This window comes from Mytilus trossulus, chromosome 5, assembly GCF_036588685.1.
Source record: "Mytilus trossulus isolate FHL-02 chromosome 5, PNRI_Mtr1.1.1.hap1, whole genome shotgun sequence".
Taxonomy (NCBI): domain Eukaryota; kingdom Metazoa; phylum Mollusca; class Bivalvia; order Mytilida; family Mytilidae; genus Mytilus; species Mytilus trossulus.
In genome coordinates this window covers 58,249,896-58,269,899 of record NC_086377.1, presented here as the reverse complement: position 1 = coordinate 58,269,899, position 20,004 = coordinate 58,249,896, and the positions used below count along the sequence as shown (strand labels likewise).

Genomic DNA, 20,004 nt, shown 5'->3' with positions numbered 1-20,004 from the left:
GAGGGTTTCACCACCCCAGGAGTCAGCACTTCTGTGTTGACTTGAGTTATCATTGATATGTTTATAAATGTAAATTTACTGTTAACAAAATTTAGAATTTTCGAAATACTATGGGTTTTCTACCTCAGGAATAGATTACTTAAGCTGTATTTGGCAAAACTTTGAGGAATTTTGGTCCTCAATGCTCTTTAACTTCGTTCTATATTTGGCCTTTTTAACATTTTTCGATTCGAGCATCACTGATGTGGCGACGCGCGTCTGGCGTAAATATGAAATTTCAATGCTGGTATCTATGATGAGTTTATTTTCTAAAACCTAAGAATCTTGTCCGTCGATTTGACTCATTCCAAAAAAATCCACATTTTGTGTTGTTGTGAAGGACGCTCAACCTCGATATTAAATAAACTTAATCAGTTGTAATACTTAGTACCTCCAGTACCGTGTGAGTTCGCAAGTAAATTGTTAAGTAAAAAAAAACGAAATTGCGATTCAATCAGGGATTTTATTGACGAATTTCTACTGGACCGCCGGACCACTAGGTGACAAAATATGCTGGTCCGACTCAAATTCTACTGGTCCCGGACCACCGGACCAGCGCTAATTTTGACCCCTGCCTAAGATATGCATAACCAGGCTGATATGGAGTATTTTTGCATACAGAAAATCAAATCAGTTTTTTCTTTGGTATGGAACATTCTGTCATAAAAAGTTGAGAATTAAAATAATGTGATTGTCAGCTAAATCTAGATTCAATGATTTGATTTTAGATGTTCCTTTTAACAGACGGACATCCATTCAAGCGTGTTTTCTTTTGTACCTGTTAAATTGGTTTATAAAATCCTTTACCATCACACAAAATTTAAAAAAAAACGATGGACAAAAAGGGATAAAAGTCAATGTTTGGAAAAAACATTTTATATTTAAAGAACGGATACAGTTTACAGAATGAAGTAAACAGCAATTTCATTTAATATTAATATACATACCTTGAAGAAAAGTTCAAACCTCGACATATAACTTTCGCTTCTTGGTGGTCAAACCCATCTGCGCAAAGTGGTATCCATTCCCAGTGCCTTTCGACTGGTAAAAATACTTCAACAATGCCCTCTGAAGCACTGTGTTTGCCATTAAGTCTAAGTGGTGTATCGTAGTCATAACCTTTGGTAGAAAACAAAATCCTAATATGATTCTACAAACCCAATTATTGGCTTTCGATATGGCAGATACAATAGTTAATACGGATCAAAATCTACTATACAAAAATTCAAAATTTATCATAGTGCAATTGCAATCGGAAATGCCAACAAAAATTAGATATACATAATAGCCAAAACCTTTGTTCTTAATATCAATCGAGAACACATGCAATTCTGCATCTGTCGTATCCATAGCTGGAAAAACAAAAGAAAACTAAATGAATGAATGAGGAACTCTTTTAAATATTAGACATGATATTTCATTTTGCTTAAAATTATTTTACCAAAGATATGAGAAAAATGAGAAAAAAAGAGAATAAGCCATAAAAACGTTTCACAGGACATCTTCCAACAACTTTTTATTATATAAAGTTTTATATAAGCATGATTTCATGTATATCACTCATAAATCTATTCTTTATTGTTATTTTATGTAGTTTTTTGTCGGTTGCTGTTAAATTTCTACATACATTGTAAACATTTGGTTTTGTTTGGTTTAATTAGTATAACAAAGAACATGTGGTATGCTTTTCTTATTAGCAAGTCGATAAGTTGGTTGAAAATGCCTGGTAATACTGATACAAAAGATACATAATGAATAATACTCGACATGAATACCAACTCAATAGAAGAGCGCGATTCATCATAATTTGCTTCAATCTCTCAAATTAAAGCCATTTAGGGAAAATGTGAAAATATAAAGCCCATGAATGAGCCAACTTAAAAAAAACTTTAATGCAGGATGGACAACAAACTTGACACAGTATGAAATATCGTATAGGAAAAATTAAGTTATTATTTATAATGGAACATTGAGTTAATTAAAACTGCATTCATTTTTATCTAACATAATCGTTTTAATAGAAAAATATTGGGAAACAAATCTTCAAACTAAAAATAGAAATAAACATGCTTAGTTTTATAAAATAAAATCTCATTGAAAGTGGATGCATTACATTATATTCTAAATCGAAGAATTGATGTGCATTGATTTTTTAAAACAATTCTAAACAGTCATATAATAACAACAGCTTTATTAAGAATTTATATCTGTTTTCTACGGTTTATTTTGACAAAAAGAAGTACAACCATAGATCTTTATATATCAATTTTCTTGTTTTTCAAACCAAACAGCAATTGCATTTCGTTGTCAAAGAAAGCAACTTGTAATAACTATTAGTGGTATCAACACTTTAATTTACTATAACGTGTAGAAACTTAAGTTCGTATATTATGAACAAAATAAATATTATATCATGTATATATGTACTTTAAATATGTTTCAATGTACTACTTAATTGATACAGATTATTTCTTCATTGTGTTGATAAATATGTTATTACTTACACGACACTCCTATATCATAGTTATGACCACAGCAATCGCCATTACATTTATCATAAGATGAACACTGATCTATATCTGTTTCTAAACCAGTTTGACATCTGATTCCTCTCATGTTAACTGGTTTATTACCACTACCGTAATTCTCGTTCAAAAATCCGCTCCTGAAATAATTAAACAGACGTTCAATAGCCATCACGATTTCGAAACATCTACCGTTGCATATGTTGTCCTTCATGTGATACACCAATTAACCAACGATAGAATGTTTGATGGTAACGTTAGATTTTCGAAACCAATTACATACATTATACATAGCTACTAAAAGTGTCAGTTTTAAAGTTAGAAATACTAACCAAGAAATGCCAAGCATTCTACATATAACCGATGGTCCACGTTCATCGTCAACGAAATAACTGTGTTTGCAAGCATTTATCCATGTCTCATTCCAATATAACTCTAATCTTCCTTCTGTATTGTTGCCTCCAACTAATCGAACACTAGTGGCTGGAAACAAAGTTTATAGTAACATATCATTTTTTTATTTGAACTTTCATGAAATTAAATTATATTGTATTTACTCATACATATTGCCATACCTTTGAGTATTAGAAAATATGTTTCCTTTGAGACTGAATAACATTTCCGCTTTTATTTTAAGGCATTCAATATATCTCGCAAGTGACATGATGTGTTGGTGATAATTGTTATTCAGTATGAAGGATTCATGTTTCTAAACGGAAACAACTATTATTTCTTCATTTTTCATAACTGCGAACAAGTATGTAGTTTTTTCCCTGTTAATCCTTTAATTTCCCCTTACGAGACAGGGTATTTAGAAAGACATAACACCTTTTAATATATGAATTGTCTTTTTGGTCGAGTTAAGCATTTGCTATTGATATTTTAATGTGTGTCTTTTAATGTTATAATATTATACAACTGTTTCAGGGTAGGATGAAGGTTTTCGCCTTTTAAAATGTTTTAAATGCGCTGCATTATAATTCACCTCTTCAATGTCAAGAGCCTTTTATTCTGTGGTCTTTGTTTGTTGGTATGGCTCATAAACTTTTGTCGTTTCACGCTTTATATATATATTAAACCGTTGTTTTTTCCTGTAAGAATGGTTTTACACTAGTCTTTATGAGACCCTTGAACCAAGACTACGTGTTGAAGGCCGTACGTTTACCAATAATGTTTACACATTGTGATTTGAATTGATTGTTATCTCATTGGCACTTAAACCAAATATTCTTATTTTTTATAACTCAATTATACGACGAAAATGAAACTGTTGAGGAGTTATTTAGCCAAATACATCGAAAGTCAACATTCACTGAGAAAGTTAACATTCCATTTTTATTTCAAATAATTTATTGATTTATAACCAGTCAATTTAAGAAAGATTTGTGAAAAATCATTTCAGTACAAAAGTATTGACTATTGATGAGCTCATGATACACTGAGAGACCGATTATCCATCAGGAACGGTATCGAGGAAGGACTGTCAAATATATAAAAAAAAAAAATAACAATACTGTATAATTAATGGTATACGTTTGACGCGATTTTCTGCTAATATTCAACAGGAAATCTAAAAGCAGAATATACCCAAAAATAAACGAAATTAAAGAGTAAAAAATTGCATCCGTCCGAAGCATTTTTCTTGATTTATCTTCATCAGGAATGCCTTAAGCCAAATATTTGACACTCAGATGTTCAGCATTTGAAAATCAAAGCATATTTACGCGGTGTGCCCATAATGTTGACTGCCGATAAGTACTTTTGCTTGAAAAGTGTTTTTTTTACTTTATTGTACATTTTGAGGTTTAATATCTGATTTTTATATACCAAATAAAATTTACCTATTGCGTATAGTATCAATGAAACAAACATCATCAAGAAACCTAATGTTGATCAATGAATACTTAGAATGAGGTGAAGGTCATATCAACCCGCAAGACAAGCATGTACACTATACAATCATTGCATACACTAAACATAGAACATTTTACTAAAAAATAACTTAGAACTTCAGATGACAAAACACATTATGTTTCCATTTGTCTGTAAATCCTGCTAGACAATATGATGAAAGGCAAGGCATTCAGTACCGAAGAATACAAAGTATCTAGCCATGGAATCAATTTACTATATTCGAATCTTACCTTGTGCGTATCTCTTTAGAACCAATACAAAAATAAGATGTATCTGTAAATGAATAAAAGGTACTGAAGGCATATTCAATTTCAATTATTGAATGAGTTTCATTTCTCTTTTTGGACAACATATGATATATGGAGAACCCTAGATTGTGTGAATGCATATATACACAGTATTGAGCTCAATAGCAAATGAATATAGTTGTTTGTATCATAAACTTTGCCCTATATTGATCGATGATTATGCATACACAATTGGATGTTACTTATGTTTCGCTCATCAATGAATAGGCTCCTGTAAACTGTTCACAGGGAAATCAGCCCTTTTGTGTTGACGGCCAAGTATATTTATACTGGTAAAATGTATGTATCAATAAAATGAAACATAAATATCCTATCTGGGAACCTATAGGTAAACAAAACAAAATATCTACCAAAATTTAATATCGTCAAAAGAGGCATAGTTTGGGTAAACAGTTGTATTTACAAGATGCAACCTATAATAACATTTATTCAAATAGAAAATTCTTTTAAAAACACAGTTCCTCACAATAACACTATTCATCCGAATTATAGCCTCAAAGAGGGGCGAAAGATACCACAGCGACAGTCAAATTCGTAGATATAAAAAAAAATGCCTGTTATAGCTCTTTCTTTTTTTATACACTATATGTAATATCCTCACGCCTGTTTCAATTTTTACTTATTCAAAAACAAAACTTTAATCATTGTCAGCTTATCCAGCTGTGTGCATGTTTTTACAAGAAATGTATAGAACTTGTATGAAACTACTATGATAACAAATTGAAAACATTCTACAATACTATCAATGCCAAGTGTTTAAAACATTTAGTTATGTCAAAGGAGTAGGTTCAGTAAGATCCCTTTTTGGCCCAAAATTTAGCAGTTTTACAAAATTGGATAAAGTAATCTTTTAGCTAATTACTGGAAAGTAGAATGGTTCTGCTACATAAATATGGGCTGTTTTTGACAAATCAATGCACATATATCGGGTACTAGCATCATAAAGTCATGTTAAATTGCTAAAATCTTCACAATTTAAGCATTTTAGTTAAATCTTAGACTCTTTCCGTCTTAATCGAAAGTGGTCGCATTCGTGTGTCATAATATTGAAACGTTAGTTGTATTTTATGATTATACATAGCATATATAAAGGTTGAGGATGAACACGGATACGGCAACTTTCGTTTTTGACAAAAAAAACATCGGAAAAGTGACGTTTTTTGGTATATTTGATATATTTTTCATATTAAAGCCTGAATCGGAGCGTTTTTAATGACTTAATCAGTTAAAATCTTTCACATAAACTAATTGAATCAATTGAAATAGACACTCAAGTGTTTAAAAAGTGTCCAAAATCTTTCGTTAGATGAACTCGAAATTTGAGTCCAAAATCGGCTCTTACCGGACCGGACCTACTCTTTTCCAGATTATTCAATCTATCGAGTCAACATTTGTATACTACTTCAACTAGAACGTTCACAATTTCAGGCTTATAGAATGACAGATAAAACAAATATGGCCTTTAATTTTCATTATTCAAATTGTACCTAATGTGGTCTTTCGTGAATTTTAGAATACAATATAGTAAATTGTAGTAAATTGGTTCAGTTGAAAATGCTAAAATAATTGTACACAGGAGCTGTAAAATTGAATTCACTGTTCCCTACACATAAATTTATTTAAACTGTTCATATTTTGAGCTAGACCTGATGAAGTTTTCTGAAATTTTTAATGTCCAAACATTTTAACACTACACTGTAAAAAAGCGCCTGAGCATTTCCTTTTTATCTAGATATACAAAGATGTGGTGTGAGTGCCAATGAGATATCTTCGATCGAAGTAAACTTTTATAGGCCTTCAACACGGAGCCAATAGCTCACACCAACAGCAAGCTATATAAAGAAAAATGATAAAAAGCTAGAAACGAAAACACTTATGAATCATATCAACAAACGACAGCAGATTTGTGTTCAACGAAATTAATTGTGTTATCGGGCCCCATGAGTGCGTGTACACCTATGACAACGTTGTTCAGTAGTATCTGATATGAAAATGTATAAACTTACCAGTTTAGAAAACATTTTCAGCATTAACCATTTGGTCTTATCTATAGTCTTAATGAGTCTAAAACAAATCAAAGGTTTTTCATTAAGTTCTTCCGAATTTAAAACATTTCTAATCTATCTACATGGCTAAATAAGAAGCAAGTCAAAATGTAGGTTTGGTTTGCCCGCAGTAATAATGCAAATAATATACTATGCGGAACGTGTCGTACTTAGAAGTTACTGTGAGCACCTCGATACATAGTATTCAAGTATCTGACTTATATATGACTATAGAACCCCACCCGTATTCCCGCCTAAGAAATGCCTGTGCAGTACTAACTAAAGACTTATATATCGATACTAACCAAACTAGTTCTTCAGACTAGTTTACAAACTTCAAACTTGTTCTACAATCTTGTTTCACCGTTACTAAAGATCAAAATAGATAAGGAAAAATCAAAGTATAACGGTGGGAAATATATGTATTGATTGATTGGAAAAGTTTAGACATGCACGACATGTTTGATTTTAATAATTTTAAATGCAAGTTTGTAAAACGTATTGAAATAAGTTATATATGGTTCAGTTGTAAGGTGAAAAGACCAGAGGTTTCTAAACATCAAGTAACATGATTTTGATCAAACTTGAAAGTTGAAGCAACTTTTGCACATGCCTAAATACAATCATGGGAATTTCAATATAAAATGTAGCAAATATTTGTAACACCAAAAAACTTAAACCATTAGCGGGACAGACGAACAAACGGACGAAGGAACGATTAAAAGACAAACGAACGCTCAACCTAGAAAGCACAATGCCTCTCTTATATCGTAGCTGGGTCTAAAAAATTAATCCAAATTCGAAGTGACTTATTTGCACTAGGAAATATTTTGAAGGTCTCTTAAATTCTATTAATAGTTTGATTATTATGTATTACGCAATTCATTTGCAAAACGCAGTTTGTTAAGATAAAAAAAAGATTACAAGCTAACTAACCTTATTATTTATCAAATGAGTCAGTAACTAGTACAATATTTTATTTTACCTGAATGTATGTTTGAATAATAAAATGGGGCGTCAATAACAAAAAACAGTGCATTTAGTTGCACCCTGCCATAAAGCTAAAGGCTGATACTAAATTTTGTTGAAAATTGAAATGGTGGTAAACAGATATCCTTAGCTGTATTTGTCAAAATGCTCTTCACTTTTGTACTTTATTTGGCCTTTAACTTTTTTTTTATTCGAGCGTCATTGATGAGTCTGTTGTAGACGTAACGCGCGTCTGGCGCAAAACAAAATTTCAATCCTGGTATCTATGATGAGTTTATTGTTGACAAAAAAAATCGGAAATTTTGAGAAACATATTTTTTCTAGAAATTCAATCGAATTACAATAAGGGTTTCAATATATAAGAACAAACCGGCTATAAGTCTAAATCGCCAGGTCGCATTTTTGTTACGACAATTGGATTGGAATATATCCAAACGCGTTATTATACGGATGTTAAAGAATAAGAAAGTATTTCAAAGGGATACTTTATTGAAGCTTGGACATTGAAATAAAGTTGTATCAAGGAATTTGAAGAAATATTTATTTGTTGTTAAAAAAAAAGAATTAGAATCTATATTAAGGTAGCAAACTAAAAGTTAGGAGTTTGGTTTCGCATTCTGGCCCCTGTCAAGTTTTCAAATATGAAAGATGTTGTGCAATCATGTTCAATTTAGACAGCTCAGCACTAACTTGGCCTTTAAAATTTGTTTATTAGAACATCAAGATTATATTTGACATATATTATGAGCTATTTTCTGTTTAACTGTTTGTATTGTCAAGAAATGTTCACTAGCACATTTTTCCTACATGAAATTTTGACTCAATTTTACCCAAAACAATGAGATGAAAGACATATGTTTTTCTATGTGATTTTTTGATAGGTATACGTAAATAGTTTCAGAAAAATAGAATGAAATTCTATTTCTTTGCCAATTTGTTTGGAAATGTATGACATCTTTTCTCTCCTTTTTGCAATATTTCATAGCAAATCAATTCAAATAGTTGCCATGGATACATATACAATCCCTTTTGATACTGATTACATGCATGTACGCAGATATATAACACAAACAGAGAGCTTAATTTGCAATAAAGCAAAGAAAAGGGGACGATAAAATTAATCAGAGTAATTAAAAAACAAATTATTTATAGCTACCTAAACGTGTTTATAAACACAAAGATAAGATTAAGAGCATTAAGAAAGTCAAAACGCAAATCAACAACATAACCATATATTTGTAGCATAATATAAAAAAAATAACATGAAAGCAAGGCATTAATTTATAGACTATAATGCATATTTAAACGAGTTCATATAATTTGGATATAAAAGTGCTCCATTGGTAGGAAATTGTTATAACTACAAAAAATATTTAAATGCACAAAACATAAACAAAGCTCAAACACAATAATTTAATTATAAAACGGAATTGAGATATTGTGAAAAGAATCATTTTGTGATTTTTTTTCCAAGCTTTTTCACTCACAAATACAAATATAAATACTTACCTTTATATGCCAAATTGTCTTACTAAAAATATATACAAAGATGAATTAGGATGTTATCATAGATAGTAAATCAACCAATCATATTTCGTTTCTGTAATCTAGATTCCCCTAGCTGTACCAAATGTATACTGTCTGTGTGTGATATTTGAAAAAAAAATATAGGTGCGAAAATACAAAAGAGAAACTCAAAAATCATAAGTCGAAGAGGTGGTCGTTAATACCATGCCTAGAAACAAAAACCGACGAGGAGACTTGCTAAAGAAAAACAAATTGAAACTGCGTGAAAAACAAACATTTTGACAAAGTATAGTATTCAATTGTTGGCATTCTTTCTCCTTCTATATCTGCACAAAAATCTAAAGATTTATTCCATACGAGATGGGCAACTATAGTATGTTTTCTTTTCACCAATCACAGACATATGTATTCGATACATATGTTTCTGTCAATTGATTTGCTCAGTATGAATTCGAGTGCATCATTACTGGTATAATTTAGAAACGATGAATGAAAAGCATGACATATAATTTGTTATCAAAGATACCTAAGGCTTATAATTTGATACGCCAGACGCGCTTATCGTGTACATTAGACTCATCAGTGACGCTCAGATAAAAATACAAGTTGTTAGAAAGCCAAGTATAAAAGAGGGACGAAAGTCACCCGAGAGGGACACTTAACTAGTAGAAAAACTGAGTGAATTTATAAGTAAAATATTAACAAATTGTCTTTTTCTATGACGCGGAATTAGGGTCATAAATATCGAATTTAGCATATGCTTAAATCATTTAAGCATATGCTAAATTATAATTTTAGCTTATACAAAAATGAATTCAGCTTATGCTAAAATGAATTAAGCTTATGCTAAAATGATTTAAGCATATGCTAAATTCGATATTTATGACCCTAATTCCGCGTCATATTTTTCGATACTATTAAAAGTAGTACAAGAATGTTATTAAATTTTAAGAATTTACCCACAGAGTGAATGCCTGGCAGAAAATCTATTTCCATTTAAAAGTATAAGAAGGAAAACAAGAGGCTCTCAAGAGCCTGAATCGCTCACCTTAATTCTTTTGGTTAAATCTCTCGTCAATGATTATTTTGGCTTTTCAATTTATTTAAATGTTTTTGGATCAACATATTTTCTTCAAAAGCAAAAAAAAAATCATTTTCTCCTATGTTCTATTTTAGCCATAGAAGCTATGTTTCTCGACATACAAGGAAATAAAATATAAAATTTATACTAGATACTATGAAACTCATTTAGCCTAAGTTTGGCTGAAATTGATACAGCAGTTTCAAAGGAGAAGATTTTTTAAAGTAAGTCAACATGATGAACAAATGGTGAAAACAATTCTTTAAAGGGCAATAACTCATTAAGGGGTCAATTGACAACTTTGTTCAGATAGACTTATTTGTAGATCTTACTTTGCTGAACATTAATGCTCACTTTACAGTTTATATCTATCTATAATAATATTCAAGATAATAACCAAAAACAGCAAAATTTCCTTAAGATTATCAATTCAGGGGCAGTAACCCAACAACAGGTTGTCTGATTCATCTGAAAATTTCAGGGCAGATAAATCTGGACCTGATAATTAATGTCACCCCATGTCAGATTTGCTCTAAATGCTTTGGTTTTTGAGTTATAAGCCAAAAACTGCATTTGACCCCTATGTTCTATTTTTAGCAATGGCGACCATGTTTTTTGATAGATCAAAACTTCTGATACAATTTCTAAACTAGATACCCTAAGGAACATTCAGTTAAAGTTTGAAAGTATTTGGCCCAGTAGTTTCAGAGGAGAAGATTTTTGTAAAAGATATCTAAGATTTACGAAAAATGGTTAAAAATTGACTATAAAGGGCAATTACTCCTAAAGGGGCCAACTGACCATTTCGGTCATGTGACTTATTTGTAAATCTTACTTTGCTGAACATTATTGCTGTTTACAGTTTATCTCTATCTATAATAATAATCAAGATAAAAACCAAAAACAGCAAAATTTCCTTAAAATTACCAATTCAGGGACAGCAACCCAACAACGGGTTGTTTGATTCATCTAAAAATTTCAGGGCAGATAGATCTTGACCTGATAAACAATATTACCCCACGTCAAATTTGCTTTAATGGTTTGGTTTTTGAGTTATAAGCCAAAAACTGCATTTGACCCCTAGGTTCTATTTTTAGCAATGGCGACCATGTTTGTTGATAAGTCAAAACCTCGGATACAATTTATAAACTAGATACCCTAAGGAACATTCAGTTGAAGTTTGGAAGTATTTGGCCCAGTAGTTTCAGAGGAGAAGATTCTTGAAATAGTTTACGACGACAGACGACAGACGACGGACGACGCCGGACGCCAAGTGATGGCATAAGCTCACTTGGCCCTTCGGGCCAGGTGAGCTAAAAAGGATTTATTTTTTACAAAATTTACTTCTGCATTCTATTATTTTTTTTTATCATAAACAAGCTTCTATACAAGTTTGGTACAAACCCAGGATAGTTTTAGGGAGTTATTAAATTTTTTAAACTTTAACCATGGACATGATGGAGTGAATGTAATGTTTCCCCCCAGAAAAACTAAGTCCATTTATTTGTAAACTAGAGGCTCTCAAGAGCCTGTGTCACTCACCTTGGTTCATGTGCATATTAAACAATGGACACAGATAAATTCATAACAAAATTGTGTTTTCATGATGGTGATGTGTTTGTAGCTCTTACTTTACTGAACATGCTTGTTGCTACAATTATCTATATCTATAATGAAGTGGCTCAGTAATTAGTGGAAAAAAGTTTCTAAAAATCTACCAAACATTATGAAAAATGTAAAAAATTGACTATAAAGGGCAATAACTCCTAAAGGGGTCAACTGACCATATCAGTCGTGTTGACTTATTTGTAAATCTTACTTTGCTGAACATTATTACTGTTTACTGTTCATCTTGGTTGGTTGACTGGGTCACCGGACACAATTCTCAAACTAGATACCTCAATGAGGATTGTGGGCAAGTTTGGTTTAATTTGGCCCAGTAGTTTCAGAGGAGAAGATTTTTGTAAAAGATTACAAAGATTTACGAAAAATGATAAAAAATTGATTAAAAAGGGCAATAACTCCTAAAGGGTCCAATTCACCATTTTGGTCATGTTGACTTGTTTGTAAATCTTATTTTGCTGAACATTCTTGCCCTTTACAGTTTATCTCTATCTATAATATTATTCAAGATAATAACCAAAAACAGCCAAATTTCCTTAAAATTACCAATTCAGGGGCAGCAACCCAACAAGGGGTTGTTAGATTCATCTGAAATTTTTCCAGCAGTTGGATCTTGACCTGATAAACAATTTTACTTTGTCAGATTTGCTCTAAAACCTTGGGGCCAGGTGAGCTAAAAAGGAAAAAAATGAAATCTTTTTTTACAAAATTTATTTTTGGATACTATCTCATGATCATAAACAAACTCCTGTCCAAGTTTGGTATAAATCTTATAGTTTAAGAAAGTTATAAAAATTTAAAAACCACAGAGTAAATATTTGTTGATGCCCCCAACGACGCTGACCCTGACGACGACGCTGACCCCGACGGAATGTAGGATCGCTTAGTCTCGCTTTTTCGACTTAAGTCGAAGGCTCGACAATAATAGTTTATTATGGAAGCGTAATTACAACGTCAAAACTAATTCTGTTTATGTTATTGTTTTTCATAAAGCTTACAAATGTATAATCTATCCTTCAGATGATTTTTACAATCCGTGTAACAGCGTTGAACAAAATCAACATCAAAAATGAACTTTGATGTACAGTCGCATTTATAATTTTTTGGGAAAGGATAATTTCATAACAGTATGTTAAGTTATCAAAAATTCCATATCAATATTTTAAGTAAGTACAACTAGATGGAGATATATGGGCAAGATAGCATGACACCAAGACAGACAGACAGTGTGATTCCTATATAACACATGTTCATGTGCAAGAGTAAAATAAAGGAAATATAATACTACAGGTTCAATAGTTTATTGGATGAAACTTGTACATAATTGTCATGACAAGAAGATGAACCAGTGATTAGAAAAAAAATTATAAACAAAACAATCATTTTTAAACAATTTTAAACTATTCAAATCAAATACAATAACTAGCTACATATCACTCTTGAATAACATGTTGTTAGTATTATAAAATTATAATTAAAGCAAGAAAAAATATAAACAACTTTATGACATCATTAAGTTTAAACAAATTTTTTTTTTACATTACTGAAAACATGATGCTAGACTAAAATCTCTTCCTTATCCTCGTACCTTTGATAACTATTCAATTGGTACTCATGATAACAATCGGTACTTTGACTGTTCTAAAGTATGGTAAAACAATTACAGGGTCTTCTACATTCAAACATATATTTTGAATGTAAATACCTTATCACTATTTGTCTGCCATTACTGGATATCACACAGGTTCCCGTAAAATTTTGATGTCACAATACAATATATCTGACGCCACAATGGAAAAGTGATTGTTGTATGCGTCAAAAGTTCAAGCGGCTGGGTCAGCCGGGATTAGCGATAAGGTGTATACAAAGATGGCAGTTTTCAAACTAAGATCTCAGTGGCATAGTTTCATGCAGGTTAGTACAGTAGAGAAGATTGTTATCAGTGGTGCTTAATTTTGCTTAATTTAGAATAAAAATCACCAAATAAACACTACAAACATTTTATGTAAATCAAAATAAACCTATAAACATGATAAAAAAAGAAATTATTACAAACTGCAAATATCAGATCTTCCAAACCAATCCTGCTATTAGTTTGCAATAGCCATGGTACCAAGAAAGGGAATGTAGAATTACAAACCCCTATACTACCCCTATAAAAAAATGAAGATGTGGTATGAGTGTCAATGAGACAACTCCATCAAATCATGATTTTTATTAGTACACCATTAAAGGTCAAATTATGTTCTTCTAGAACAGCTATAAAATTGTATCATGTTTGTTTAGTGGTATAAATGTATACATATAGAAATTAGAAAATGGATTTCTATTGTTAACATGATTGTACTTCAAAACAACCTAGTATAATATTATCAAACGATTTCAAAAGTGTACACAAAACACACAAAAAGAGTATACTAATAAACACAGACATTGATGATGTAGTCAACAATAAAGAATACTAATAAACACAGACATTGATGATGTAGTCAACAATAAAGTGTACTAATAAACACAGACATTGATGATGTAGTCAACAATAAAGTATACTAATAAACACAGACATTGATGATGTAGTCAACAATAAAGTGTACTAATAAACACAGACATTGATGATGTAGTCAACAATAAAGTGTACTAATAAACACAGACATTGATGATGTAGTCAACAATAAAGTGTACTAATAAACACAGACATTGATGATGTAGTCAACAATAAAGTATACTAATAAACACAGACATTGCAACAATAAAGTGTACTAATAAACACAGACATTGATGATGTAGTCAACAATAAAGTCAATAACAAAGATTTTGTATAAAGAAAATGAGAATTTTAAAAAAAATGAGAGTTGAACATTTACAACTTTGTTCAAGTATATATAAGATATTAGTTAAAATATACTTGATACATTGCCAGTAATCAAAAATATCTAATTTGAAGGAAAAAATACTATACATGATAACAAATGGGCAGATTCAGATGAAACTAGACCTTATGTAAATATACCTAAAAATGTACATGTCTGAGTCTAGGTCTAAGTGATGTTAATTTGCATACGGTCAAATTTTTATCAGACACAGCTTATATCAAAATGGACAATATTGTAAACCAGATGCTCCGCAGGGCGTAGCTTTATACGACCGCAGAGGTTGAACCCTGAACGGTTGGGGCAAGTAAGGACACAACATTCAAGCTGGATTCCGCTCTAAATTTGGATTGTGATTAAATAGTTGACACAGCATAGGTTTCTGACACAGAATGAATGTATTCAAATGAACTTAAAATTTTTGTTTTCTCTTTAATAGAGCAATTCACTATGCTGTTGAATATTAATCCTCTCAAAAAAATGTTTGAAGAAATTTTCTTTTTATTTATGAAATTTCAAATGAGAAAAATTTAACCCAATTTTTTATTCACATCCCCCTTTCCCTTATTCCAAAACTAATTTCAATTAAAATATTCTAATGGAGTTTGCAACAATTACTACTCATTTAAATACATGATGTAAAAAAACTGCTTGTTATCACTGAATGGTAAAGATTGTTTAAATTTATCAGTTGGTAGTAAAAAGTGAATATACATTGTATATTGTATATAACAAAGATTTAAGTTGATTCTGGACAAAGAAAGATAACTCCAATTAAAAAAAAATTTGCTATTTCACAATATTGTGAAATTAGATATTTCTTGCCATTGCACAATACTGTGCAATTGAAAAGACTTGCTATTGCACAATACTTAATATAATAATTTTAGATCATGATTTGGACCAACTTGAAAACTGGGCCCATGATCAAAAATCTAAGTACATGTTTAGATTCAGCATATCAAAGAGGCCCAAGAATTTAATTTTTGTTAAAATCAAACTTAGTTTAATTTTGGACCCTTTGCACTTTAATTTAGACCAATTTTAAAACTGGACCAAAAATTAAGACTCTACATACACAGTTAGATTTGGCATATCAAAGAACCCCAATTATTCAATTTTTGATGAAATCAAACAATGTTTAATTTTGGACCCCGATTTGGGCCAACTTGAAAACTGGGCCAATAATCAAAAATCTAAGTACATTTTTAGATTCAGCATATCAAAGAACCCCAAGGTTTCAATTTTTGTTAAAAACAAACTAAGTTTAATTTTGGACCCTTTGGACCTTAATGTAGACCAATTTGAAAACGGGACCAAAAATTAAGAATCTACATACACAGTTAGATTCGGCATATTAAAGAACCCCAATTATTCAATTTTGATGAAATCAAACAAAGTTTAATTTTGAACCCTTTGGGCCCCTTTTTCCTTAACTGTTAGGACCAAAACTTCCAAAATCAATACCAACCTTCCTTTTATAGTCATAAATCTTGTGTTTAAATTTCATAGATTTCTATTTACTTATACTAACGCTATGGTGCGAAAACCAAGAAAAAAGCTTATTGGGTCCCTTTTTGGCCCCTAATTCCTAAACTGTTGGGACCGAAACTCCCAAAATCAATACCAACCTTCCTTTTGTGGTCATAAACATTGTGTTTAAATTTCATTGATTTCTATTTACTTTAACTAAAGTTATTGTGCGAAAACCAAGAATAATGCTTATTTGGGCCCTTTTTTGGCCCCTAATTCCTAAACTGTTGAAAATAAAACTCCCAAAATCAATCCCAACCTTTATTTTGTGGTTATAAACCTTGTGTCAAAATTTCATAGATTTCTATTAACTTAAACTAAAGTTATAGTGCGAAAACCAAGAAAATGCTTATTTGGGCCCTTTTTGGCCCCTAATTCCTAAAATGTTGGGACCAAAACTCCCAAAATCAATACCAGCCTTCCTTTTATGGTCATAAACCTTGTGTTAAAATTTCATAGATTTCTATTCACTTTTACTAAAGTTAGAGTGCGAAAACTAAAAGTATTCGGACGACGACGACGACGACGACGACGACGACGACGACGACGACGACGACGACGACGCCAACGTGATAGCAATATACGACGAAAATTTTTTCAAAATTTGCGGTCGTATAATTCAAAATTTGCGGTCGTATAAAAAGATTAAATATGATATGGAATGTATTTTCAACAGATTTAGTAAGCATGAAATCACGTTTTTTTTTTTATGATTCAAGCTTTGTGAGATAAAACTACATTTTGACAAAATCACAACAAAACAATTAACACAAAATAAGAGATTCAGATTTAAACTCATAAAATATTTACAAACAACCAATCAAAGAAACACACATCACTGAGAAAAAGCAATACAATAATAACTCATCATTTTTAGCAAGTTTAAAATTGAGTTTGCCAGTCTCAATTTTTATCTACAAAACACATCAGTGGCATACTGATAAAAAAATTAACAAAACTAATCGAACTTGTAAACCCGACTTTTCCTTACTCAATAAATTATCAGATCATAATATTATGTATTTTGTCAAAAAAAAGATAATTAAAAAATTATTATGCATACATTTACACCTGTTTTCTAATCTCAAAGACAACGTTATAGGCTAACAAAACATGGCAGCAAAATTTACCAAACTGTTTTGTTTCTATACTAATTATGCTAATAGCTAGAAAAGAATTCGCGTTCCTGTATAATTATGTGATTTGTTTTGATTTCAAGTTTATTTATTTTTTGCATTTAATGACATCTTATTTTTAGCAAGTGTGTTTTCAATTCAAAAGTAAAGCTACCACAATTTGTTCCCAAACTGTTACTAAATCTAAATTAAATCGAACTGAAAAAAAATTAACATTAAATCAAGTTTAAACTAAATTTAACATTAATTCAAGGAGTTACTAAATCTTAACATTAAATTAATTTGAAAGTGTTACTAAATTTTAACAAATACATTTAAATACATTATTGCACATAGACAAATAATTTATAACATGACTTGTATATAAACATCATTTTAAAATATTATAAAGGATAACACTAAATACCTAATATATATGACAGAAGAGCAGATCACCACAAACAACCAACAATAGACTTGAATAACATATACATTCCTTTTCCAAATAAACTGAGTAAAATAAAGATTTACAGCAACAAATATTTTTGAATCTTTACATATGATGATTTACTTGTTACAGCTTATTTCCTAATGCATGTGGAGCAAAACTTTGATTGACTTGCTTGCTTTGTTTGTATAATTGTTTATACAAGCTTTGTAAATAAGATTCACATCTTTAAACAATATATATAGGCATATATATATATATATATAGTTTAACCTGTATATATCATATTTGAATTTAATTTGGTGTTATCCTAATGATTGTACAATATACAAACAAAGCAAGCAAGCTAACCAAAGTTTTGTTTTACATGCATTAGGAAATTAGCTGTAAAGGAAATAAACCATAAGGTGTAAAAGAGAGGTGAAAGACACCAGAGGGAGATTCAAACTCATTGTTCCAAAATAAACTGACCATTCTATGGCTAAATAAAACAAGAATGTGTCCACAGTACACGGATGCCCCACTCGCACTATCATTTTCTATGTTTACTGGACCGTGAAATTGGAATAAATTCTCTAATTTGGCATTAAAATTAGAATGACCTTATCAAAGGGAACATGTATACTAAGTTTCAAGTTGATTGGACTTCAACTTCATCAAAAACTACCTTGACCAAAAACTTTAACCTAAAGTGTAACAGACGGACGAACAAACAGACGAACGAACAGACGAACAAACGGACGAACGGACGCACTGACCAGAAAACATAATGCCCCTCTACTATTGTAGGTGGGGCATCAAAAAAAGAAAAGACCAACAGAAAAACAATAGTACACATAACACAACATGCTATGTTCTCTCAACTAACATAATCAACCTTAAACATGTTAAAGATTAAAACTTGGAAACTTTTATTTAAAAGTTTTAACCTGAAGCATAAGTTGCTCAACTCTTTTTTACAGACATAAAAATTATCAATCAATTAACAATCATGATTCAATTTAGGACTAAGGGTGAACTCAGAAAACTATACCCAGTCCTGCAGATTTGATTATCGCTCCTTTAAAGAAGTCATCTTCACTTCAATATGTTATGTCCCTTTAATATGTTACCCCCTTTTAATTTGATTATCTCTCCTAAAACATGTTTGACTTATATTATAGGACTTATCCATTAAGGATGAGATACCCTTTCAAGCTGCAATACCATTTGTTATAAAATCTAAGTGAGAAATTTGAATTGTAACCCCTTTAACAAGTAGGACTGGGACAATATTCTTTTAAAAACACTTTCCGGCAATGTTCCACAAATGTGTAGAGGTCGTTAAAATATGTCTAGCCATTAAGCAGGAATTGCATATACAAAACCCTATACAGACAGAGTACAAACAGACAGACTAGTTGAGGTACAGAAAAACAGTAAGATTTCCTACTGCGTACTATATACAGCTAAATACGGTAATATAAGTCAGCCTCCAAAAAATAACTTAAGATCTTTGTATGCATGAGGGAGTTTGTAAATCAAACTACATAAAATTATCAGCTCAACACCTTCCAGCTCAAGTTTTTAAATATACTGACAAATGAATATACATTCAAGTCTTAACAAATTACAAGCAAAAGACTTATCATAGCCTATAAAGTGTCATTGGCTCAAAAATTTATATTGGCCAAAATTTCAAATAAAAAATGAAAATAAATATTCAAATTATCCTACACATCAACATGATGAAGGTAAATTAAAGAAAAAACAATAGAAACCAGATTCAAAAAGCATATCACAAAAAGTCCTTAGAGGCTGTAAAATCCAAAATTGAAATTCTTCCTTTAGAACCATCATTATACATCAGATTTATTTATTAGGCTAACTTCATCAACATCCAGGTTCAAAAGAAACTTTTACTAATTGATACTAAAGAGACATCTATATCACATGAGCTGAGACCTTATCCTGTCTTTTTTTTTTAACCCAGCCCCTTTTTCAATT

General features: G+C 30.9%; 1 protein-coding gene across 1 annotated transcript in view; it reads right to left on the bottom strand.

Annotated features, from left to right (window-relative positions):
- The window catches only part of LOC134718118 (deleted in malignant brain tumors 1 protein-like), a 59,534-nt gene extending 54,753 nt beyond the window's left edge, over positions 1-4,781 (bottom strand). Inside the window, exons 1-4 of the mRNA XM_063580610.1 lie at positions 4,709-4,781; positions 2,897-3,047; positions 2,544-2,704; positions 987-1,158 (exon numbers count right to left, since the gene is read on the bottom strand). Of these exons, the coding sequence (XP_063436680.1) occupies positions 987-1,158; positions 2,544-2,704; positions 2,897-3,047; positions 4,709-4,781 (557 nt within the window). The remainder of the gene's footprint in view (positions 1-986; positions 1,159-2,543; positions 2,705-2,896; positions 3,048-4,708) is intronic.
- Between the last annotated feature and the right edge of the window lie 15,223 nt (positions 4,782-20,004).